This window comes from Orbicella faveolata, unplaced genomic scaffold (genome assembly GCF_042242905.1).
Source record: "Orbicella faveolata isolate gen_17 unplaced genomic scaffold, um_ofav_v1 contig_2, whole genome shotgun sequence".
Taxonomy (NCBI): domain Eukaryota; kingdom Metazoa; phylum Cnidaria; class Anthozoa; order Scleractinia; family Merulinidae; genus Orbicella; species Orbicella faveolata.
Genome location: NW_028301547.1, coordinates 3,085,648 through 3,110,989, shown reverse-complemented (window position 1 = coordinate 3,110,989; position 25,342 = coordinate 3,085,648). Strand labels below are relative to the sequence as shown.

Genomic DNA, 25,342 nt, shown 5'->3' with positions numbered 1-25,342 from the left:
GGCCCACCTTGATAATCTCTTGGTTGGCCATATTAATTATGACTAAAGATTTGCTGGAAAACTTCAGTAGAAATATTAAAATTACATTTGTCCGACGTTTCGACATTTCGAAAAAAGGCAAAAATGAAAATATTATATAGGCTCATTCCATGATTGGTTCATTGAATCTTCTCGTTACTTCAATGTTCCATTACTCAGTGGTGTTAAGTGGATTTTAAATCAAAGTGCTATTCAATTCGTTTGTCCCCTTTTTTGATTCTCACAGCATTTCTACGTTTCGCACGTGTTTTCAAGGTGGACGAACACCATAAAGATGAAATAAACATCAGTCAAAGGTTGTTTTCCTAAGGTTAAAACGGAGGTATAAATAATGCTTACATAATCAATCTCGCCTTTTGGCTTTATAATTGGCTTTTAATTTTTTAACCTTTCTGTCACAAGGCTTCATTAGAAAACTGACATTCATTTTACTTTTGCTAGTGAAAATACGATATTCCTTCACAATTTTAAGTCCGTGTTCTATATTCATTTTATCTTTTGCTTCAACAGTATTCAGTTCTACTTTCACAGCCGACAGTCACACACGTCAATTTATTCCTGCCATAATATGATATGCACCCCCATATAAGTTGCATTATTGCCTTAGATATACCCGTTGCCTTAACGATCATTCACTGCCCTCTGTGCGTCAGTAAGGTATATATGAAGAAAACACCCCTATCTCTTGCAGTAGCTTGCAACTGAACCTAACGTGCATCAGATAGACTCCCAGGTGAGATATCTCTAGCATTTGAAAACCCTCTATTTCAGTGTTTGCAGACCTTTCTATCTCTGTTATTTCTTCTATTAGATATAGTAAGTGTTTAATTTTTTTGAATGGGGTTGTATTCAAAGGAGGTGCGAGGAATCGAAGACAGCTTTTTGTAAATCGACCCAGTTTCGCGTAACAGGCGTGGAAAGCAGACTTTACCGCCTTTTCATCGGCCTTCTTTGTAATTGCGCCCTTGTTCTGGTCAATATATGATCGACAAACATGACCTTAGTTCTGCAGTACAACTTTATCGGTTGATTGTCCTTCACCACACGAGCTCTCGCAATCATGCACAAGTACGTACACTGATGTACGTTTCCGTGTGATATTAAGCGTGTTAAGAACCGATTGAAGACGTTTGAATCTGAAATGTTCAAATGTAGATAGCAGTAAATATAAGGTAGTAACGGCTTAACTAACCCCGTATTTCTCTATAGATCGTCAGAATCATGTTTTCAAAGGCCATTTTGCTGTTTATAATAATTGTGCCGTTGTCCTCGGCTATTGGTAAGTTGTAACTCAAGGAAATCAAATGATTAATCACGCGATTCAAACTTAGACCAGATTTCCGGGTTTGCGTTTAATGAAAAGTTATTTTTTAGGTTCTGAATTTTCGTAGTCATCATCCCGACAGCGTCCCATTAACTGGACATCCTTTATTGAAGTCTTTCTGTTGTCAATATCTTGTTGTTTCTCAGTTTTTAGTCGAATATTAGAATTAATCCAACGGACAATAAAAACTCTTGTGATATTTTCCCAATTACTTATAAAGTGGAGCAGTCAATGAAATTTGTATCTACCAGTCTTTGGTGTTTTTTTTTTTTTTTTTTTTTGATCATCAATTCTTTCTTAAATCGCCATGGCTTTGTCATGGCCCGTTGCAACCTCGTCCCAAGGGCCGACAAAAAAACCTAGGAACCAGGTCTGTTGCTTATTACTTTGGCGTAGTCCTCCGTAGAGGTTCGCACGCGATATTGTGTACACAGTTAACACTTCACATATAAACCGACACTTTGAACTTTACTAATTAAATGAAAACAAAAATTGACAACGCAACTGAAATTAACTGGTTTCACTGTCCTCTGTGTAAGCCAACTTAAAAGTACTGAAAAACATGACCAAAAGTTGTCAAACGAGAAACATTTCTAGTTGAGCCAATTATTAAAAAGCTACGAAATACAACACATTTTACGTGATTCCAAGGAGTTATGATAGCATCAGCGAGCTTTGGGAGAGAAAGAAAATGGCTTTAAAAACACATCATGGTAAACATAAAATCAAATATAAATTTAGGACCTTTGTTATGGCTCAAACTCAGTAAGGACACAAGAGATGACTCAATTCTAACTACTTTCTGAAACAGAATCAGAAAACTTGACTTATCAGACTATGTTACTAATAACAGTAATTGCTGTAATCTTTGCAGTGAATATATTACATTGTAAATAATTTTAATACTTTTTATCATTTTAGCATTATTAGTACCTAAGGCCCTGATGTAAATAATTTTGATAATTTTAATTATTTTAGCATTTTCTTTTTAGTACTTAAGGCTCTTGTTTAGTGTCCCCAATTAGTCCGCTGGGACGAAATACATTTGACACCTAAATAAAGGTTCTTATCTTATCTTACTTGCCGATTCCCCACGTTTCTTTAATTTGCATATTTTGATAGCGTAGTTAAATGACCTTAGCGGTGAAGCAGTTTTACCATGCTAGGGAGACCGAGGAACCACTCCTTGTGTTATTGACGCTAAATAAATAGGTTTTTTTATGTTCTTTTATGACCAATTGAAGACAAAGCTCGTACCTGACATGTAAAAACAGTGTTTTATTTTAAGCCATTCTCGTAAGAGGCCAATGATGCTCGAAGTAAATGAGGTGGGCAAGTTTTTATGAACAGTGGTTGAACGTTAAAACGCGGTTTCCGCAGATTTCATAATATGAAAGCTCAAGGTTTGAAATCAAAGGAAACTGCAAAATACATGCTAGGGCCGCCAAACTAACATATTCTGTACTTTTTCTCTTTTTCAGACACACCCCTTGTTCGAATTCTACCTAAAGACAGATTCAGTGCCAGCTCTTCTTACAATGAATCTGTGACCGCGCCTAACGTACGTTTCCCGAGCGAACAAATTGACTTGTCGGCGTCCAAGGAGCCCTGGTGCCCAGCGACTAGAACCGACTATGATTATTTCAAGGAGTATGTAACTGTGGACTTGGGATGCCAGCAAACAGTTCGTAAAGTGGAGGGAAAGGATTCTCATGTACTACAATATTTCGGGGAATACTCTAACGACGAGAAAAAATGGAAGACTCTAACATCAAAGGATAAGAGATATTATGATAAAACCCTTAAAGTAAGTATCACCACTAAGGCAATAATTCACTGACTGCCTTCTCCCCAGGTCGGCTTTGTTGCATTTGGTCGGTGAAAGGGCCCAAAATTCCATGCGCACCGCGCTCAAACCGAGGAAGGTGGGGATGGGGCAGATTTACCAACTTCACGTTGGAAGACTTGCTTAGAGCAACTTTCCTTCGGATGAGCGAAACTACGTGGAATATGTAGTCTTATAAAAGCGCCTTTGGTTAGGATATTTTCCTTATAAAAGGCACTCTTGCGTTTGCTAATGTTGCTTATTAACAAGAGACCATAACAAGGGTCATAATCTCTTGCTATTTAGTAATGTTAATTAGATTTTGGCTAACCTAACCTGATGGATACAACGAACTGAAGAACTCGTGGTTTCCCTGAGGAATTTTATTGTCAGCACAGCCAAATTTCCTGAAACGTTGCGCCGCTTAATGTACGCTTCTTTTCACCTTTTTCTTTAGGTGTTCAAAGCAAACTATCAGGCCGAAATAAAGCCGCCCGTAAAAGCTCGTTACTTCAGATTCCGAATTCGGGTTTATGATTACAGCCGGGAACGGCAGCCTTGTCTTAAAGTGGAAATGTACGGTTCATCACCCTGCGGTAAGTTACATTAGGGAGCTTAAGCAACGACGACGACGCAGAGGACGACGCCTAGTCAAAAATGAATTTATATTTTGCCAGCCAGGTTCGCAGTTGTCAAGATCGGTACGCCAATAGCTCTTAAAACGTACTCAGGCTAAATACGCAGTGACAGCGTTCAATTCCAAATAAAAATGCGAAAAATAAGTCGTTTTCGTTCGCATTCCTCAGACTACGCAAAACTTAGTCATTTCACGCTGTTGTTTTGCAGGGGACGGCAAAGAAATGTACAAAGATTTATAATGCACCTGCACATCTATATTGTTTTGCTCATTAAACCAACAAAAACTATATTTGGCTTCGGATTGAAAAGTAGAGCAATATGATTCTAGTATCTCCGAAAAAAATAAAAAATAACACAGACATAATCGTTCAGGTAAATTATTTCACCTTCTGGTTAAAAACATACGTGAGGTGTTGATATCGAAATGAATGTAGACCAAACGTGGTGGTTTTTACTGCCGACATTTTTAGCTTTGCATACCCTCTAAGATTATAAGAGCCGGCAGCGTCGCGCTCCTCGATATAAGCAAGAACGCAGATTGGATGGTGCAGCACCATGTAGACATTTATACACCGTACTCGCTGGCATATTCTTCACTCTCCTTTGCTATAACGTAAATTGTGCTTATGAGGTTTTCAGACGCTTTTGAGGCTTCGTTTCCCCTGAACCATGAAATTCTATTCCTCTGATCTAGAAGTTAAGTCGGGCTAGTAATTATGCTGCATTAATAATTTTAATGGGCCAGAGATTTTATTAAAGTAGAAGCCTATTAGACTAGTTATTCATTACTTATATATTTAACTACCCGAAGTTGATAAATTTTAATTTAGTGCTCTAGCGAGTTTGAAAAGCTGATCTCTATAACGTTAGTTGGCCCTTCATTTAAAACGAAGTTGCCTCTTTTTCAGTTAACTAGAGACCTCATTTTCTCCAGCCTTACCCCCGGGACAAGATCACTTACAAATCTCCCCAATCCCGGCCCAGTCCACAGACTTAGCCCCGGTTTGCCCGGGGCCGGAAAATATGATTATGGTAGGAATTGAAGGAGTGTCCCCTATACCTCTTCTGAAAACAGTTTCACGCAGAAGTAATTGGCCTTTTCACGCATCACGAAAAATTCGAAAAACAGCTTCACGTTCACAGAAAAAAGTAAGCAATCACGTTTCACGCGAAAATGCAAAGGCTAAATCATGTTTCACGTAAAAATGCAAATTCTATTCACGTTTCGCAAAACATACAAATACAATCATTACAAAAATGTATCTGGCAATACTGAAATGTACCACAGTAGATATAGCTGCACATGGCCATATTTTGATAATTTCAGACTCTCTCGTCGTCAGCATGTCTAGATCTTTTGTGGATTGGGTATTATACATATACAGTAGAACCCTGTTAATACGGACACCAAGGGTACATGCCAAAGTGTCCGTATTATCGGAGTGTCCGTATTGAGCCGTATTTAAGCGGGCTCTCAGATAAAAAGTCACGGACACATGTTTTATCGATACCAAGACTAAGGCAGACATTTTTTACGGCAACTAAACGTTGTTTTGATTGTAATGTAACTGTAAAATTAAACTATGGAAACCTTATGGTCATTTAACTATAAAGGTTGACAATGCACGAATCACGGGGGAAAAAAAATCTTCATTCACGCTTCACGCAAAAAAAAGGCCCATTCACGCGTCACGAAAAAAGTATAGGGGACCCTCTTGAAGCACATTTACCTCAAACATTAGTGATTAATCTGGTTTGACTAATTTGTCTTCTTTTAGAACCAGAAAAACCTGTAGGACCAGAAGTTCCTGTACAACCAGGAAATCCTGTAGAACCGATTGGATGTTTCACTGAGAAGGCAAAGAAACGACTCCTGCCTATTGTTTACCACACAGTTACAGCCCGTGTTGATAAGAAGTGCCCAGGTATTTTGGCCGTTTACGAAGAATGCAAGCAAAAGGCTGCTGAAAATTCGAAGCCCCTCGAAATATTCGGCATCTGGAACAACAGAAAATGCGTAACAAGCAAGACAGGCAAATTTGATGAGTATTTTAACAAAGCTCCTGACTCTCGTAATTGTAAAACTTGTCAAGGTAAAGGAATCGGGTCAAAGAAAACAGCTGTATTTGTATACAAAAAATAATCTATAGTATAACTTACATTTATAAAGGATATGTCAAACAAGCTTTAATATTTAGGCATGGCATGCGCAAATCTGGAAAACGGGTTTCAGGAGCTGAAAATAGTTTTTTTAGTAACGCCTAGAGGGTTAAATTTCAAATTTTCATTTTTGCGTCAAAATAATGGGACCTGTTGCGACACGTTTTCGTGCAGTTAACCTTATGAAAAGTAGAGAACGGTTTTCAATTGAGTTTCGTTAAACCAAAACCCAAGTAGTCACTCTAACATATCACAAAGAACATACAATCCAGTGAACCAATCAAAACTCGAAGTAATTGCATGTAGCTGACGCCAAGCGAGGGAAAACGTGTGCGACCGCGTCACGATTGGTTTAGGGTTTACTTCTGATTGGATGAAAAAAAATGGCGCGAGTTTTTCCAGCCAATCGTGTAGCGTAATAATGCAAAACCAACAAGTTTCGACGCTCAAGTGAAAACCGCTCTAAGGTACCAAGACTTAAAACGTATACCGCAGATTGTCGACTACTGCCGGATTTAATATTTCTCGTGTTGGGTCAGTTTACAAGAGAGTGGGTCTTTTTACAGGCAGGAACCCTCTTTGTTTGATTTGTTACTGCGGTTTACCAGTGAATGCGGAATATTTTGTTAAGTGTGTTTTGCCATGATCGTGCAGGGTTATAACTGTAAGGGAACTCTGGGAATATCAATTAAACTTAAAAAAAATGCACGGCCTCTTTCAAATTATGCCCATATTGCAATCAAATTAATATGCATATATTCCTCGGCATTGTGTTGGAGACGATCTAACAAGACAATCTTAGGACGAATTGTGACTATCACACACTTCTAATTTACAATACACCGTCATGTACTAAACTCTAACGTTTTAAAGGTCACTAAATAAAGTTCTCAAACTTCCCTTGCTGTCCTCCTTCATTTCCCTCACTGCAAGTTTGGCAGGTCCAGTCAGTTAGTGCAATGGGACTACGATTGAAAGGCAATTTTGGCTGAAATATGGGACTGAATAAGAATAACGAACGAATGAAAAGTCGCCAAAAGTGCAGAAAATGTTAACTGGGACTCGAAACATTAAAAATATATACCTCTTACGTACTGACCGAGTTCGAGGGCCGTACGGTAAGTTACGGACCGAGTGTTTTTCCCCATCGATTTATGCCGGCTTGGGCCATAAATCGAAGGGGAAAATCGAGGATACGTAAATTACAGTATGGACGACAAAACAAGGTTAGTAAGATACTTATTATATCTCTACTGTGTGTTTGACGGGTTCGATAAATCACGAAACATTTTGGCAACAAAAACAGCTTTAAATTTTAGCGGGCTATACAGTGGAATACGGCCCGCTAAATTGACCAATGACAGCGCACGTACTAACTGAGAGATATAATAAACTGAGATATTTTCGGGCCAAACGGAAGCCGTTTTCAACAAGCCATGGTTACCCCCGTTCACACGGCGCTTGAAACCCTACCGTTTTGAAAACGCTCCACTTTCAACGGCGTTTTCAAAAAGATGCGGTTTCATTAATTATTCCAGCGCCGCCGGGTAAGCGGAAGGCGTAACCTCATCGGAAAAAAAAGTGCTGTAACAAATGAAACCGCGTCCGTGTAAACGGGCCATCAATGAGTCTGCTCGTAAATTGCAACGTATTCTAACGGTGGGCAACTCTCTTGAAACTAGGGCGTTTTCTGCTTAAAATTTTGTTCAGGAAAGGAAATTCTGCGGCCGGAATAAGTAGCCGATTAGCTGTATACATCTTGTATCGATAAATTGTAGGAGGTTCCACATACAAAAACACTCATTCACAAGACAGGGCAGTTCTAGATGTTGGAAGCGACGGTTTGGCTGGAAGTGGTTAAAGACTTGAGTAGGTTTCCCGCTCGAGCAACTTCAGTTACGCCTGGGACTTCGTTTTCTGCAAGCGTTGCCTTGGAAAATTACGGCCACGCACGGAGGCAAGAAATTACTTCAAGCCCTCAACCTGGGAGCCCTAACGCAGTCATGTGACTACAGTAGAAGGCTTTCTTTCGCTTTTGTCAAGTTTAGGGCGTTCTCTCTCCCCGAAATTGGTCGGAATTGGAGTGAGTTTTTGTGGCTGTTGCCGTTTGTCGTTGTGCAGAGGTGGGCGTTGTAGAGGTTTAAATAAGATTGAACTTATGGACCGTCTGCCGGAACAAAAATAAGTGGCCGTTGTAGAGAGATGGCCGTTAATGGAGGTTCTACTGTAAAATAAATAAAATAAATAAAAACGCCCCAAAAATTTACGCGTGCGCTCGCCATGTTCGTAGATTTTCGCTCGCACGCGATTGGTCTTAACGTGTCACGTGACTGAATATGACCCAGTTAATATAAAACTAGGGAATATTCCCCAACATTAAGATTCCAGGTGTTGCGAAAACTTAGAACGATAATAAACCCAATAACCACCATTTGACTTTGAAAATATGTCCAGATATTTGTCCTTGGACTTTATCTGTTCTTAGGAGCTCACAGTTTTCCTCAAGCTTTGCTCTCGGAAAACTGTGAGCTCTTCGGAACAGAAAATGTCAGGGGACAAATATCCAGACATGTTTATCTCCCGAAATAGAGGCTTTTGTGGCTCTTATAGACCATGATGGCGAAGCCAATGAAAACTCTTCAATTGCATTATCCAGTGATTCAGTTTTTAATAATCACTGTATTACAGTGAACATAATATCACACTAGATTAACCCAGAACAATATGGTTTTGCAATTGGTCAGCACTTTGATTTACTATAAATGAATTACATAGGAAATGCACTCTCTCTGCCGAGGGACTGGGTAGAGAAACTCTCGCGCAAAGTGTGACCAGCTTGACTAGCACACGAAACACTCGCGAGACGAGAAGCGAGAAGCGAGAAGCGGGAAGCGGTGAGATAATAAATAAATAAAACACTTTAATAGCTGACACAATTACTGGTAACCCAGTAGTTTACATTGTGGACTATATAAAAAAATATATATATATTTAGTTAATAATATTTTCTGTTTGTTTTGTTTTTTTCCGCTCCCGCCACGAATACGCTCGTCTTCCTTCGTGCCGTCACTGTGGCTTTTATTGTTTGAAATCGTTGTTTATTGTTGTTCAAAAGAGCGTTGATCTTCATGCTTCTAAGGCATTATGGGATTGTCGGCGGCCATTTTCGATCGAGTCCCAACGATCTTACAACCGATTTTTATGCCATTTTTAGGATGAGTTTAAATTGATTTGTTTCTTAGCTGCATTTTTCTTTAGAGGTTTTTTATGTATATGATATTCCACGTGACATTTTAGCAGGATCCATCCACGAAATCCGTGTCATTGTTGGATTTGTGAAAGTTTCGCTGCAGCTGTGAAGATCGTCGAAAACGTTACCCAAAACTACACTAAAAACAGGTTTTTCACAGGAAAACGTTGGAAATAGCGAAAGATTGAAAAGGAGACTTACAGTGAGACAGTGGTTGCTGCGAGGAGGTTGTGAGTGGAAGAGTTTGAAGATTTGTCGTGCTGAGGAGAAAAAGATTTGTACGTGTAAAGCTAACTTTGCCTGGTTCGTCGGTCACCCACGTGTGAGATGAGTTCCGTCGCCGTTCAAGTGATGCCTTCCGTTACGAACTTTTCAAAAGATTCACTCATTGCAAACAAACTAGCTTCGGATCTTGATGCCAAGCTTGTGTCGTCCTCTAAAAAGGTTTTGTTACAAAGAATTGAGTTCAAACCCGCGTCCAAACCGGATCAACAATACGAAGACTTGAAGAAGAAATATGTTCCGTTGAATTCGCAGCACACGAACGGTTATCAGCGAAGGGAACCGTTGAGATCTCCTTATAGAGATTCAGATGACGAGTTACCTCCGCCGAAAGTTGTTTTATTTCGTAAGGAAAACGTACAGCTGAACTGGAAGCAGATCCGAAAAGTTGGGCCCGGTTTAAATAACATGGGAAACACTTGTTTTTTAAACTCGGTTCTTCAAGTTCTTACGTACACTCCGCCTCTGGTGAACTATCTGGCGTCGAAAGAGCACACTGAAAAATGTGAGTGTGATGCTGGTTTTTTGTTTTCTTTTCCATTCATCGTATCATACAATCCAGAATTATCATTTTAGACTTAATATTTACATAGAAGTGCTCAATTTAAAATGTTTACTCTTGCTTTGCATTGTTTTAATACAATCAAATAATCTAATTATTGGTCTTTACTGTTAATCTTTACATGAATTTACATTTGTAAGGTAGGGGTTAATTAGTCAATACAGTGCAAACATCTGCGTGTTTCCAGCAAAAAGAAAAAATTTCAGTCAGGCAGGCCTGTGCAAATGTTTGTTTATCAGGCTTTTTGCAGAGGGAGAAGCTACATCACGGGTGTAGATTGAGGGAGTATGGGGCTGGCTGCCTGGATGTTGTTTACACAAAGTAGATGTGTTAATGAACCGCTGTACATGGTTACCTTCATTGGCTTATAGCACAGTTAGGTCGGTTATTTCTTCTGTTTGCTTGCAGTTAGCATGGTTAGGTATGCTTGTGAATTTGTTTTAAACCAATCACATGGTACATTGAAATGTACCACGTGAGGACATTTTTCCTGTGTGACATCATGACGTTTTCCTATTACATGATGTTTTTTCACAACATGTTTATCTTCAAGAGGAAAACTTGTCACGCTTTTTGTCTGCCATAGAACTGTCAGCATAGCTGTTGTTTATCAGCTGAAGATAAAATGTGATCAGGACAAATTTGGAGCGGTTTTTCAAACGCATTTGACATGATAAGCTTTCCTCTTGAAGATAAACATGTTTTGAATGTTAGCAGTTTGTTAAAAAATTACAAAAAATGTCAGGTGTTCATGGTTTGAGTGTTCCCGCTGTTTATATCAAACTTCAGATCAGATAAGCCCATAGGCTTGTGTTTGGGGAAAGGGTACTCTTTTTACATGCTCTTTTGCAGGACCTACACATACTGGTAATTCAAGTTCAGTCAATCATTCAGTCAGACTTTTAAGGAGAACCAATGAAACTTAATCCATGGATTGAGTTTAGGTGTCTTGATTGCTAAACCTTTGACTGACCGTAATGAATTCATTTTTTCTTGTGATAGGTCGTTCAGTGGGATTCTGTATGCTGTGTGAATTACAAAAACACATTGTGAGGAGTTTCAGTCATCACCAAGGAGAGGCCATCAAACCAATGGCCATCATTCAGAAACTTAAATGTAAGTTTTTCAGGTCATCTGTTTTGGCTTGTTTACTAAATTTTGGTCTGCAAGCCAGGTGTCCCTCACACAGTTGGGTGCATTGCTCAGCCTAAGCCAGTCGTCTTTTCAGAGAGAAGACTGAGACTATCAAAAGTTTGTTTTGTTAGTTATTTTAAACCGTCTACCATTTGCTTTCAATTGTTGAAGTTTAAAATAAAGAAAAAAATCAACTAGAAAGAATCTGGTTTGAAAGTCACCCCCACCACCAAACAAGGTATTGCGATTAACAATTCTTGAGAAATGATTGTCCGAATACACCAATCAGTGCCTGCATAGCGTTGTTTTCATTTTGCCTTAATGACGTCAATAAAAGACAATTTTGCGGCAATCAATCACTTCAATGCAGAAAGCAGTTTATTATTGGCATTTTTTTCATGCCAGTACCAATGAATTTTCCTGGGTTGAGAGAGCTACTGCCAGAATTGAGTGCATTGTATATTCTCAAGAATACAGCACTGTGACCCTGTTTAGTACTGAAATCTGCATTGTAAGTCAGTCGGGAGTCTAGTGAGCTAATTATTGGGACCTCCACAAAGCCAGTGTTTAACACAATAGCTGATACAAAACAATTTTCTTTCCTAGTCATTGCAAAACATTTAAGATTTGGGCATCAAGAGGATGCACATGAATTCTTGAGATACGTGATTGATGGCATGCAGAAGAGCTGTCTGGCAGCTGATGGATACACAGAGAAGTGAGTGTAATAAATATAATAACAAATACTTGATTTGTACATAGTTACATTTATTATAAAACTCTTTTGGCTCAAAACTTGATATATAGAGGATATTCCTTGGCAGTGCAAAGATCTGTATGAACTTTATTTTCGAGTGGTAAAACATTGTTTTTAACATTAGGGCTCAAAAAAGGTGTCATGTGGTCATCCGGGGCAATTTTCTTTCCAGGCAAATAACTTTACATTCTCATTTGCCCAATGGGCAAGGGCTCAGATATGTCAATTAAATCAATAAAGAGCAAACTAAGCCTTGCCCAGGGTAAGCAAAATTTGGTAGGTACCTGCTCAAAGGGCAAACTGGAGTTCAAGTCTTTTTCAAGCCCTGAACTTGAGAAAATATAAAATTCATTTCTTTAAGCCACCTTGTAGTTTTATTTTCATTGTATGGACAAACTGATGTTGACACAAAGAACAATGAAAAAGGGTGAAATGACTTCATCAATATCTGCTCTAGTGAGGATATGTAAAATATGCCACCAGGTCCTGGATGTTGTTTCATATGAATTTTATGACTAGTGTATTTTCCAGTAAAACACATGTCTGTACAATAAATGATGGTATTATCCCTGCTACTGTTAGCTGCATGTCCCCTCCCTAGTTAACAGTTTTGTATTATTGACATACAGGCTTGACAGAATGTCCAAACATACAACAATGGTGCATCAAGTGTTTGGAGGTTATTACAGAAGTCAGGGTAAGTTGAGAAGTTAAAGAATTTTGCTTAGTTTATTGAATGTCATCCTGTGCTTTGCTGTTCAATATTGACGAGTTAAAGCTACTTTGCGGTCAAAGATTTTTGTACATTTTTCTTCCATGTCTACAGTTTTTTTTGCAAGTAGTCCTTTTTGTCTTTAGCTCTGCATGTGATTATCTTTTTGCTCCTTTCCATTTGTTCACAGTTCAATGTTTAAAGTGCAAGAACAATTCAAACACTTTTGATCCTCTTATGGACATTATGCTGGACATCAAGGTAACTTTGAAAAAGTTAGATAAGGTGTTGGACACTTCTTTTTGCCCTATTCACATGCACGTCGTCATCTCATTTTGTTTTACCATTGTATAATCTTCCAGTTAAGTAATTTCTTCTGTTTCTCCAGCATGTACCAACAGTAGAGAGAGCCCTGCAAAGATCAGTAAAAACAGAATTACTAGATGGAGAGAACCTTTACATGTGTCCAAGGTTTGATTTCAAACAAATTCTTTTGTCAGTAAATTTAATGTAACTGATTACATGTACCAGAACAGTGATTTCTGATCTTTTGACTTGAAATACCTGTTGTTAAAGTGCCACTGAAACGAAATTTTCGTATTCTCTTTTATTACCCCAATTTGTAGTTTCAAACGTGCTTAAAATAATGGTGAACTTTATTTCTGTCAAATCCTAACGGAAAGTGCTTTTTTTAGCTGCTGAAATCGACTTTTTGGAGCAAAACTGTGTCCGGGCTCTGGAACCGAATTTAAGGACCTTGTGACGTCACTGGTTGTATTCACGCAAGAAGCGCTATAGATTCTCTCTTGTTTTCACTTGATTTATTCAAGTCTATTTTTCATATTGTCGATACCTGCTAGTTTTCTACCTTGTAATTTCTGTCCAGTCTTGACAGGAAATACATATCATGAACGTTGGAGGGCGCCAAAGAGTGTAGATTCACCAAAATAAATGCTACAGATTAGAACAGCTCAGTTACTTTTCGAACATTTTGAGTACTCGATTGGAGATTTCGAAGACGAGTGTGGCAACTTTTATATCACGTCCTAAAGCCTAAACACGATATTTAGTCGTCTGTTTTCAGCCTGGTTCTGAAATTTGGATTCTCACGTTTATCTAAGTTCTATTACACAAGGTTCGAATATATCCTCGGCAACTTTACTGCAGTAAAAGCCGTAAGCGCATCAGCCATCCGCATAATCACGAAGTTATTAACGGTCCACAAGCTCTGAGTCGAGTACTTCTTTGTACACAGAGGGCATCTTTTATGATACTAATAAGTGAGAGTTCTTGTGGTAGACAAAATGTGTCTTTGAAAATTGTGATCCGCAGCAGGGTTTGCTTTATCGTCGCATACGTATCAGTGTAAACAAAGCGCGAATTTCGCTTCTCTTTTACACGTATCTCCTAATTGCAATATTTCACGGTCGATGGATTACTTTGAGTTCTTTAGCACGTACTTATGTCTATGATCTTCATTTAATGGTATCCAAATTCAAAGCAATTCGTTAAAACGTCACTAGTTTACACTCCTTTCGAAGGTTTATTAAACAGAATTTGAACCAATTTGCATATATCACCTTTCGCCGTCGACATTGTCACGCTTTCTCTCGTTTCCTGAAAACATACCTGTAGGGTCATGGCAGCTCAGTTTACCTTTATAGTTTAAATTCGCTCCCTCACATAAAAGAAGAGGGTTTCTTAAATTGTTGCTGATTTGATAACTTGTAGGATGTAACAGATGCAACTGGACTAAAGGTCACTGTAGCACAATCTCGTCCGCAGTGAAACTCACAAAGCGTCCGGTTTCCTCGAAGCGAAGCGACTCGAAACTCGAAGCGTTGTTGCTGCGATTCGTGCAGCAGCAGTCCGGATAATAATTTCAAAAGCCGCTTTCTCTTGTTTTCATGTCTTTTTTACTTTATGAGTGAAGGTATTGTTTAATTGAGTGGTGGCCATTTCACCAAGAGTCCCGATCATTTTGCGATCTAAGAACTCCCACTCGTTTGCTTGCTTACATAAAATATCCTGCAAATATCCAATTAAATAGACTGAAAAGCCCCAGGATCGACTCTCCACCTCTTCTTGTCTAAGGCTACTGTGATTATCTGCTTTACAGCTCTGAGATGTCCTTAAGGTGTTTTTTGGGGGGCTTCGAACAGTATTCTCTTCTCCCATAATCACTCTAAATTTTCAGCGCAGCATGAGAGTAATACAACCAGTGACGTCACTAGGCTGTTTTGGCTGCGCCAAGATGGCCGCCAATTTTGGGCTTAACCAGCCAACTTCGAACGGCTGAAAAAGCAGTTTTCGCTTACCGTATGCGAAAAAAAAGTCCGCAGTGTTTCCAAGTAAGGTTGAAACTTTATTACTAAGCAAAAATCTCACATACAAAAATTTCGTTTCAGTGGCACTTTAATTTGGTGGTCAAAGCCTGTTGTTAGCAGTCATTGTGAAATAGTCATTTTGTATTTGCTAGTGTGAAGCAACTGAAGTGCAACTCTTGGAAGTTAAAGGGGTTCAGTCATGGTTTGCACATATTGAAAAGTTTAGCCTCAATTTTTCAAATTTGTCATATGTAATCCGTGTTAATCTTCTCCATCCTTAGCCATCCTTGTTCCTTTATGGTTTATCATTATCTCTTTGGTGTTTTTTTGTCTTATTAAACTGTTATTTTCAGGTTTCCTACCATTTAAAGGTAATTTTGTATGTGGCCAAAATGACTCAAAATACCGTGACTGAGCTCCTTTAATATCACTAAGGTCTTGATGGTGTCTTCATTTTCAGGTGCAAGAGAAAAGTTCCCGCTAACAAACAGTTCCTGATACACCGTGCACCAAACATTTTAACATTACAATTAAAAAGGTATGCAAGGAACATTTGTTTTTATATTTGTGTTGATCTGTTTATGTTATGTCGATAAGATTTGCAACATGTGACTATTAACATTATCAGTTGTTATTTGTACTGATTGCCAATGGGACACTAAAAAAACTTGGTTATCACAGGTTTGATTACAATCAGAGTTTTGGAGGGAAGATAACGAAGCAAATTGAATATACAGAATATCTGAACTTGAGACCATACATGACATCACAGGTAAGATTGGCTCATAGAGAGTTTATTGATATCAAGACTTGACCTTGTGTAATATGGCTGGGTGTGTTTTTGAGTCAGTTTCAAGTCTTTTAGAGAAAATGACCTTGGTTGCATGATTGTATAATAGTGTCAGAATCCTGTAAATAAACCATGTAAATAAACCATGAGGAAAAAAGTGGCAGCGTTTGGCCATTTTTTCCTCGGGGTTTTCTTTCACATCATGCACAACGGATTAAGCTAAAGAGAGACTACTCATGGTCTAGCTTGCTGCTGGAATCAACTTTTAGGTTGGCATCTTTACATGAACATACATGTGTATATAATTAGTGCATGTTTTGACTCTAAATTGCTATTCTACAAGCTAAGCTCTAACTTAACTAACTTCAGCGTGTTTATCGTTATTAATTTGTAGGGTGCCCCTATCAAGTACCGTTTGTATGCAGTACTGGTTCATTCTGGCTACTCGTCCAACTCAGGTCATTATTACTGCTACGTCAGAGCTTCAAATGGCATATGGTATCTGATGAATGATTCCACTGTAAGTTGTGGTTCTATTATGCTCTCTAAAAGAAGAGTCTTTGTTTACAATATTTACCTCATTAGCATAATCGATACAGTTTCTGATGGTGCTAAAAAGAACATTAGTTCTGAATATTGACAGGGCACAGCACAACTAACTGTCCAGAGGAATTTGAGCCCAATGTATTGAATACTTTTTGTGCAAAGTGGGTTTAAAAACTCAAAATGTTGCAAAGAATGTGTGAGCTCTTTAGCGCTTTTGCCACCCAGAAATTTTGCAGTTTTTGAAAGCCAATTACTCCTCAAATATTACTGACACCCAAAGAGCCAAAATTTTCACCAATTGCTAAGTTTCACAAGCTCTTTAATTGTTCGTAGTCAATTTGTGTCAGGCGTGATGACTTCTCTGTGCAAAGTCATATGTTAATGAGGAAAAATGTACACAGTGATGTCAGCAAAGATTCGCCTATAAATTTATAGCTGAGTAGACATGATTTTCACTGGTAATCATCCATTTACTGCTGACTTGAGACAGATTTCTAATGGTCTCTTAGCTAGAATGTTCATCCACTATTCCTCAATACTGCACTGTAATATTATAATATTAAATTACTATTTTCATGAGAATTTTCCAACAAGTACATTTCTCACCAGGTTCGGCAGGTCACATTGAAAGCAGTACTCTCTCAGCAAGCTTATTTGTTGTTTTATACCAAACTTACTCCGGCACAGGAATTAAAGGTACGGTTTAAGGTTGCAATTTTTTGTCAAAGGAAATTGATTGTTGTTTATAAGGGAGTAAGCCGATTGTAAATCTCAAATCCAGGCCTATAATATTATTTCTGATGCTATTGCCATGATCGAATGAAGTGTTCAACTCTTTGGTTTCAGAAATTATTTTAATAGGTTTCAATGTTACCCACCCATTCAGCTCCTTTAACACTTCAAGTGCCATGGTGTTCAGCCTTCAACCTCTACTTACTTTTTAAATGTTTTGTGCAAAACTCTTGGCACCCCCATGGGAGTTTGAGACGATCAGCCCTTTACTGTCCCACCTTCTGCTTGAATTTTCTATAAATAGATCAAGAGTAATTACATGATTGTGATTGGCCTTATTGGTTAGTGCACTTTTCTCCGGATTGAGTGGTTCTGAGTTGAAGTGCAGGCCATGCTCATTGTGTGCGTGCTTAGTTAGGACTCTCGCACTGCACTCTTACAGTGCGTCTTACTACTTAGGAGTACAGCAAGGTGCTGGTGAGCGGCAGGAGGGGGTGGAGTATGTCATTCAGAGAGTGAAGCAATATTTCCAGTTCCTTCCTTCTATTTAAACTCAGATGAGCTTTGGGCTTTTGGGACACTCTGACCTGAATACAGACTGTTTTCATCTTTTAGTCACCCTCTTTGAACTCACCTAAATCCACACCACTGATGAAAACTCCTGGCACTCCAAAAGAACATCTACCAAAAGTCATCCAACCAAATGGTAAGTTCACCTGCACTGATTATATATGATGGTACAAAATATTTTAGGGAATTGGTCCATACATGTAATATCAGTGTGTCATCAACATTAAACGAACTCAGGACATGTTTCTGGAAAATTTTTCCTTCAGTCTCAAGAAATAGGGGAAAACCATTTCATAAAGTTTCATCTCAAAGATTTCTGTGGAGGGGTGTGGGGGGGGGGGGGGGGGAGGCATCCTGTCTACTGCTTTGTGTAAGACCTGTTTAAATTGGAATACTGCTGAAATCCCTTAACTTGCAGCCACAAGATAAGGAAGTTGTATAGGTGGTAGTAGACTTGCTGTTTTAATCTTTACTCTTTCTAGATCTTGGAACTCCTGTCAAATCTGGGATTCATTTTCATCGTAATCCGCCATCAACTTCTACTGTGACCAAACCATTGACAACACCAACAACAAACCCTGCCCAAACTGCACCCCTGGCTTCACAGTCCCAGAGATCCAAGTTCACTTTTACCATCTCAAACAAAGCTCTGAACAAGGGGAACAAACCAGATCTGAGCAAGACAAAACAGGACAGAAATAAACTTGGAGAGAAGGATGAGAATATTGGAATGCAAGCAAAGTTAAGTAGCTCCACAGACGTGAATGCTCCATCAGAGATCAAGTCTCCAATCGCTTCTTCTGACAAAAGGACAGACACTGTTACTCAGTCAGAGAGTTCGCAGTCTCCAGCAAAAATTGACGGTTCTTCAGTTAACGAAAAATGTCATTTTAGCCAGAAAGAGAAAACAAAGATGTCATCAGAGGAGAGCACTCCATCAAAGAAAGAAGAGAAGGGAAAAGTTATTTCATCTTCTAAGAAACCCCGTCCTCCACCTCTGTTTATTCCAAGAGCAGTGGTCCAAGGAAAAGGAACACCTCAATCTACACGTAAGTCACTTCAGTTACTAATTGCGCTCTTCAGATTTCATTGCCTTGCTGATGTGAGTATACAGGAATAAAGACAATAAAGAGGCCAAGTGCTGTTTAAATGTTCTTAACTTTGGATTGTTAACCAACCCCTCAAAATAATTGCAAAAAGGTGTCTATAACAAGACTGGAAAAGAATAATATTATATTCAATTAAGGTCATTCCTCACATTTGCATTGCACATCCTTACTGCGCATAATTTATGGCGTCATTAGCGTGCGCTTGTGCACGCGCATATTGAAAACATGACAGATTTGTCTTGATATTGAGCTCTGTCAGTTGAAAAATGGCTCTAGCTCACCAACGAGCATGGGCACCTCAATTTTTTTTCCAGTCGTTGTAATCAACTAATCATAAGCTTTGCATGAGAAAAGACTGATCTAATTTCTATTTCTGAAAATTGAATAAATAAGAAAAATAGCAGATACACTGTGGTCTTTTCTATTTTGCAGTCGGTAACCACGTCAAGAAATTTGGTTCAAATTTTTAATCAAGGATTTAGCTTTCTGTCTGAATCAAACTTAAACGTTTATTTGTGGTCCGACACAATGTATTGACAGTAGTTTAATGCGTGTTCTTATGAGTCCGGGCTTACAAAGATGTTACAATTACTGGGAATGCGTTCTTATAATATGCATTAAATAATACAAAAATGGGGCATTTTCAATGCCTCACTGCTCCTTAATGAGCATGGGCACCCCCCTTTTTTATTTCAAAATTGAAGTTATCATATGACAAATATTCAGTGGGCAAAGTTTGAACAAAAATCTATTGTCACTTTTGTTTCAGAGGAATTACCTTAAAGGGAAACAGAAATTAAAAAAAAAGAATCCCAGGCTGTTAGATAGACAGAAAAGGCTTTTTCAAATGATAAATGGAACTTGTATGGATTAATTGTATAAAAATATTGTTATCTTATAGCAAGAGCAACAACACCGTGGAAAGTTACACCCAAAACAACCACAGAACCACTGTTTGGTCCCATGTCACCTCCTCGACCAGGTGTGGCACCACCCCAGCCGTCACCATCGTCAGCGCTGTCAGACGCCAGCAGCACCTCAAGTGTGATGGGCAAAACTGGTGAGTGGATGGTTACCGATAAGACAATCCTCACACCAGGTCCCAAGCTCCCAGAGCGACAGCATGCGGGATGGCAAGTGTCAAGGAAGCCTGAGACTGAAGCAGAAGAACTTGGTACTCCAAAGGGGGGAGGGGACACTGAGCTGAATGGGAAGGAGAGTGACAAGAAGAAAAAGAAGAAGAAACACAAGAAGGAGAAGAAAAAGAAGAGGAAGAAAGAAGAGGGCAAGAAAAAGTATGACCGGCTTAGTGAGTCAGATAAGGAGGAGGAGGAGGAAGAAAAACATAAAGAAAAACAGAAAAAACAGAAAAAGGACAAGAGTGAAGAAGACAACAGATCAGAAGAAAAATCAAAAAGTAAAAAACATAAGAGGAAACACAAAGGTAATAATGATGACGACAATAATGTAAACCCAAGCAAGAAGCCATGCTTGGTTTTATATGCCGACAGCAGCTCCAGCTCAAGCGATGAACATGCCTCAAACGGCAGAGAGTCTGAGAAATCAGGAAATGTTGACTCACATGGTCCTACAACTCAATCCAGAGGTGTGTATTTGCATTGACTTTGATAGTTTTTGGGGGTAACTGTCATAAATGATTAACCTTTTATTTCTGTGCAGTGTTGAACAGAGAGGTGATGAGAATTAAAGAAATCATCAACCAGGTGTATTACCTTGATGTACTAGCAAATTCTCAATACTAATGCTGATCATCTGGTGTTCAATAAAAGATGATAAGCCCTTATTGTGAGGCTTTTGAAGTATAAGTTCACTGACTGAATGCTAAAACTTCTTTTAATCTTGGTTACCACAGAACATTATGTTTTCGCGGTGTATCTCCTTGAGCATCACCAGCAATAATATATATATATCAATGGGTTATTGACCCAGCATAAAGTCAAAATGGCTGGATATTGGCCAGGTTTTTTGGCATGTTTGTTGATCAAGACCGAGGTGAAGGTCCATAAACACGCCAAAAAAGAAAGAGACCAATCCAGCCACCTTGACCGGACTAGCTTGGTCAATAAAGGTTTTAAAATATATGGAAAAAGGGCACTATTTTCTTGCGGGACACAGCGGGTAATCCCAAGCAAAAGAGATTGCACCATCTTGCCTGCTCATGGAGCTGGCCATAATTACAACAATGTTTGCTATTGCCTTTTCAGTGCCAATTATCCATGAGGAAGAACCTAGAAAAAAGAACGCCGCACGCAGGGCAACATGGGATGGATCGCGTGATTCCTCAACTGTTACTCAGTTGCTGAGTGGCAGTAAAGGTCTCCATGGTTACGGAGGCTCAGGTGGGCTCGTAATTTCATTTGTTTCTTTGTTTTTCCCACAAAAATAGACAGTAGAAAGTTCTTATACAGATTGAATTAATGTGTGCAAATGTCATACCTTTCCAGATACAAAATTAAGTGAAACACAATCAGGCAGTCTCCCATTTTGAAATGAAATGTCTACTTTAAGGGTACACTTGTGGATTGAATGAAGTCTGGAATGAGGGTCTACAACTTTAACAATACAATGTATTGCCACAGGAAAGCAGCCACATAGCCCTCAACACACATTTCACTTTCTTCCCAGATTTCCTGCTTTATTATAACGCCACAATCCTAGTCAAAAGTTTAAACACAATTACCAAATTTATTTCTTTCCTTCCCCGCCTTTCCCAACCCCACTTGTCTCAATGTTCAGCTTTTTAATATATAATCCTCGAAGAACTCAATCAATATTGAATGATGGGAGCTTACGGGGGACTTACGAACACATTTCCTTGAAACATAGATAAAGTTGACTTGTGAAGTATCTCTGTTTTGATTTTTCTTTTAGTTAAGGTTCCGTTACTTTTTTGTATGATAAAGCCTTTAAGAAAATATCTTCCTGTCATCGATTTTTGCAAATAATAATTATAATTGTTAATTGCAATTGATAATTATTGCACCGCTCAGTGGCATCATGGGAAGGAGGTAAAAGCGTTGTGGACAGCAGCGGTGGCAGACCAGATAGAAAACGACAACGACGTGACTCGTGGGACGAGGATTACGATCGAGGAAAGGTAAAAACTTGTTAATTATGAAAACACTGAATGAGCGCTGGATACGATGAAAATCTTTGGAAGTGCACAAAGGTATTCGGGAGATCTTCTAGTCTAAAAATTTTCCTTCTTTTGTTTAACCACATCATTTGATTTCGCATTTCTAGCCATAAGTTCAGCTTTTCACTATCGTTGATTCTTGTTATTGAAAAATGTTAAATCCCGCCAGATCATCAGGTTTGGAATCGGCTGGTACTAGCACGATTTGGCACTAGCTACTTTCCGTTCAGTGCAGCATGGGCATTCATACCTCTATGTCTTTTTAATATTTGTTCTCACGTAGGAAAAGAAGGTTAAGAAAAATAAGGATATCAGAGAAAGACATTTCAATGGCAATCCTTTCCAGCGAGAGCACGAAAGACGAAGTACAAAACAGGTATGACTAGCTTGGCTTCCAGTTTCTCTGCCATGAAGAAAATCCCCAATAGTTGGTCAAATTATTTGCTACCTTCCTTAGACCTAGCGAGAGTCAGAACAGGTTCCTTCTCCCACCACCGCCCTGAAATATTTTGTTCTGTGGATGCAGGTCCTGTTCATTCATAATCAGCCTATAGACACTGTTTTGGTGGGATCCTTGTAGTCAGGTTTGGAACTTATAATAATGTGGTGGTATTTTGTTTTTCAGGGTTTCAAAGAACGTTTACCGCGGCAGCTCTCCAAAAGTCACCATTCACATCACGGTCACTTCAGCAAATCACATTCGTCTCGGAAATACCGCAGATTATCCAGTTGAAGAACAACGGCGCACGTTATACCGGAAATTTGTAGTGTAGAAATAAGAACCGACAAGAATCAAGAAGATTACTAAGAAGATTCTCGATGTACGTTAGAACTCCCAACACCAATGTAAAGAAAAAAGTTTGATAATCATTAAGGAGAATTGATACTATGTCTAAATCTTTGAAAATGAGTACGCTTCCCACGTATCCAAATTGTTTTAACCGCAGAGAGGGTGAAGTGGTTATTATAAATCTTTCTCTTAATGAGATTGCCACACATTGTGTAGAGTGGTTTTCACTTGATTGTCGTAAATAATTTTGCATTATAACGTTACACGATTGGCTTAAAAAAACTTGCGCCAATTTTTCATTCAATCAGGAGTAATTTAACCAAAACCGATCGTGACGCGGTCGCACACGTTTTCCCGCGCTTTGCGTCAGCTACACGTATTTAATTGGAGTTTTGATTGGTTCAATTTATTGTCTGTGTCCTTTGTGATTGGCCAGAGTGATTACTTTGGCTTTGGTTGTACGACACTCAACTGAAAATTGCTCTGTGTTATCATTATTATAGTTAATTTACTATCTATCCAAACTTAACTTTTTAAGACTTGCTTTTCAAACAGTTGGTTTGTAAACTCGTCAAACGAAGTAACTTACGAATGCCTTAATATGTTACATATGCTTTTAATAATTTTTGAACCTTTTCAGGGCAATATTTATAATTTCACGCAAATTTCTTTTAGAAACATACAGGACCATGTCAAATTTGCTCGTATAAAGGTCCGTGTGTGGCCGAGAGAAAACTAGGTAGTGAAATGTTTCTCTGTATTTCGTTGTGTATTTATCATGTTAAGGAAGCACAGCAGTTATTTGTTTTAACTTCTTGAAATTTGTGAAATGGATTGGAACTGAAGTTTTATGACAGGAGATACTGGGTGCTTACCATTTGTCAGAATAAACCGGTTGGGATGACCGTTGAATAATGGTAAGGGTTTTTCCAAAATCAGCAAACCAACCGAACGAGATGGCGCTTACCATGTGCAATTCGATTTCTCGTAATTGTTTTCGGCTGATGAGAGACTGGAAACTGGAAAATTTAGCAAATGGTAAGGAAATTTCCACCGTTCCGTTCCGAACGGAGAAAGAGGACTACCCCTGGAGGTAGTCTACAATTTCGGAACAGATTTTCCCGAAAATTACTGTTCCATTTGACTTTCAACCGAAATTTCCGGATTTTTTTTGCTAAATGGTAAGCACCCACTTAGTAATATAATTATGGAAAAATGGCTCGAGTATTTGAAAAGAAATAACTTGAGCGGAAAACGCAGGCGTTTTTCTTAAATTGAGAGGAACTGAAGGTTCAAGTGAAAGAAAATTTTTCTTTCTCTTTTTTTCTTTTCTTTTTTTTTTTTTTTTTGTAAATATCAACTTTGGGGTTCACAAACGAAAATCCCGTAGCGAGATGCGGGACCTTTTTGACACCGTCAGGGACCGGTATCCAGTGTGTCCTGACGGGCAACTCTCACAATCTAAAGGGTGCGTTTGCCCTTGTAAGGGAAAAATGTTATAGAATGTAGATTTTGGGCTGCTATCCACCTCTAGTGTCTGCTAAAACAATTAGAACACTTCCCCAAGTCTTTATGGGCGATAGTCAATGGAAATCTCGGCTTCTTAGTCTAATTGTATACTGCCCGGTGCACTTGTATTAAAAATCCTACGATCACATTTGTTCCTGTATAAAGATGGCATCATTAATGAACGTTCCAATTACTTTTGAAGACAGTGTTCAATTTCTATAGACTTACTTTACCGGCAAGTTAGCTTGCTATTGCAACAGAAGTCAACGTCGGCTGGTCGCGCGAGAAATGACTTCCGTAGTTTCCGCGTTTTCGCTCCGGGGAGGGGCGGGTCAACCCTTGGGTAGCATTGTTTTTGTTTGTTGGTCTGAAATTGGGCATGCTTTAGATAAATCTATGAATTTTGGGGAATTTGAAGCCCTTCTGAAATGTTTACGCAATGAAAGACTTGCTAGACGTCTGTAATAGGGAACCGATTTGTGGGTTACATCTAAAATAGGGTAGAAAATCATCTACAACCAGGACTACCACAACCTAAAGGACCGAAAAAAAAATATTCAGGCCCCAGAATTTTGCCCAACGCCCCCCCCCCCCCTTTCCACCTCTTCTCCCCTCACAAAAAAAAAGTCCCCACGCTCGCGCGTTCGCCGCTCTCTTGATTTAGCACGTCGCGAAAGCCTATCGGGGGTGGGGGAAGGAAGATAGCGTGACTAGCCCAAAATGGTCGGCAAGAGCAAAAAAAATATAAAACGACCCGCTTGAGGGTTTAGTCGCAAGACTGCTTTCTTGTTTTTCATCTGTATTCATTTTACTGAGGTTCGATTGCATATTTGATTTATTCCAATGTTTATTTATTTCTGTGTTTTATTCAATTTTTGCCATATATTCCGATCTATTCCCCCGTGGGTTAATTCAATTTTCAGCGACAAACTTCCTTCCGGTACAATATCACACGAACCGATCATCTGTCTCCATCTCAAAGTCCACATAAAAACCAGTTTCACAACAGGTACAACAGGCTGATTGACATCAATCATGTGAGCACTGATTGGCCGTCTTAGAATAGTTCTTGCCGTTGATTGGTTGAGTACACGTATGTTTCTAAATATGGTGCGGTATTGCATCAGC

General features: G+C 38.9%; 2 protein-coding genes across 3 annotated transcripts; both read left to right on the top strand.

Moving 5' to 3' along the window:
• The first annotated feature begins 670 nt into the window (after positions 1-670).
• Positions 671-6,887, top strand: LOC110058399 (uncharacterized). The gene is made up of 5 exons (XM_020765049.2): positions 671-772; positions 1,249-1,318; positions 2,845-3,170; positions 3,646-3,784; positions 5,606-6,887. The coding sequence occupies exons 2-5, from the start codon at positions 1,261-1,263 to the stop codon at positions 5,968-5,970; spliced, it is 888 nt and encodes a 295-aa protein (XP_020620708.1). The 5' UTR covers positions 671-772; positions 1,249-1,260; the 3' UTR covers positions 5,971-6,887.
• Positions 6,888-9,118: 2,231 nt separating this feature from the next.
• On the top strand, positions 9,119-24,415 carry LOC110058357 (uncharacterized). Of its 2 annotated transcripts, none has more exons than XM_020765002.2 (17): positions 9,119-10,024; positions 11,084-11,197; positions 11,822-11,933; positions 12,602-12,669; positions 12,875-12,945; positions 13,073-13,155; positions 15,472-15,549; positions 15,693-15,783; positions 16,196-16,321; positions 16,957-17,043; positions 17,695-17,785; positions 18,132-18,698; positions 19,660-20,364; positions 20,984-21,118; positions 21,770-21,876; positions 22,199-22,291; positions 22,541-24,415. In XM_020765002.2, exons 1-17 carry the CDS (start codon positions 9,565-9,567, stop codon positions 22,646-22,648), a joined length of 3,096 nt encoding a protein of 1,031 aa, XP_020620661.2. In that variant the 5' UTR covers positions 9,119-9,564; the 3' UTR covers positions 22,649-24,415. The 2 variants fall into 2 exon arrangements, with proteins under 2 accessions (XP_020620661.2, XP_089145023.1); XM_089288897.1 differs by lacking the exon at positions 9,119-10,024 and adding an exon at positions 10,400-10,502.
• Positions 24,416-25,342: the final 927 nt, after the last annotated feature.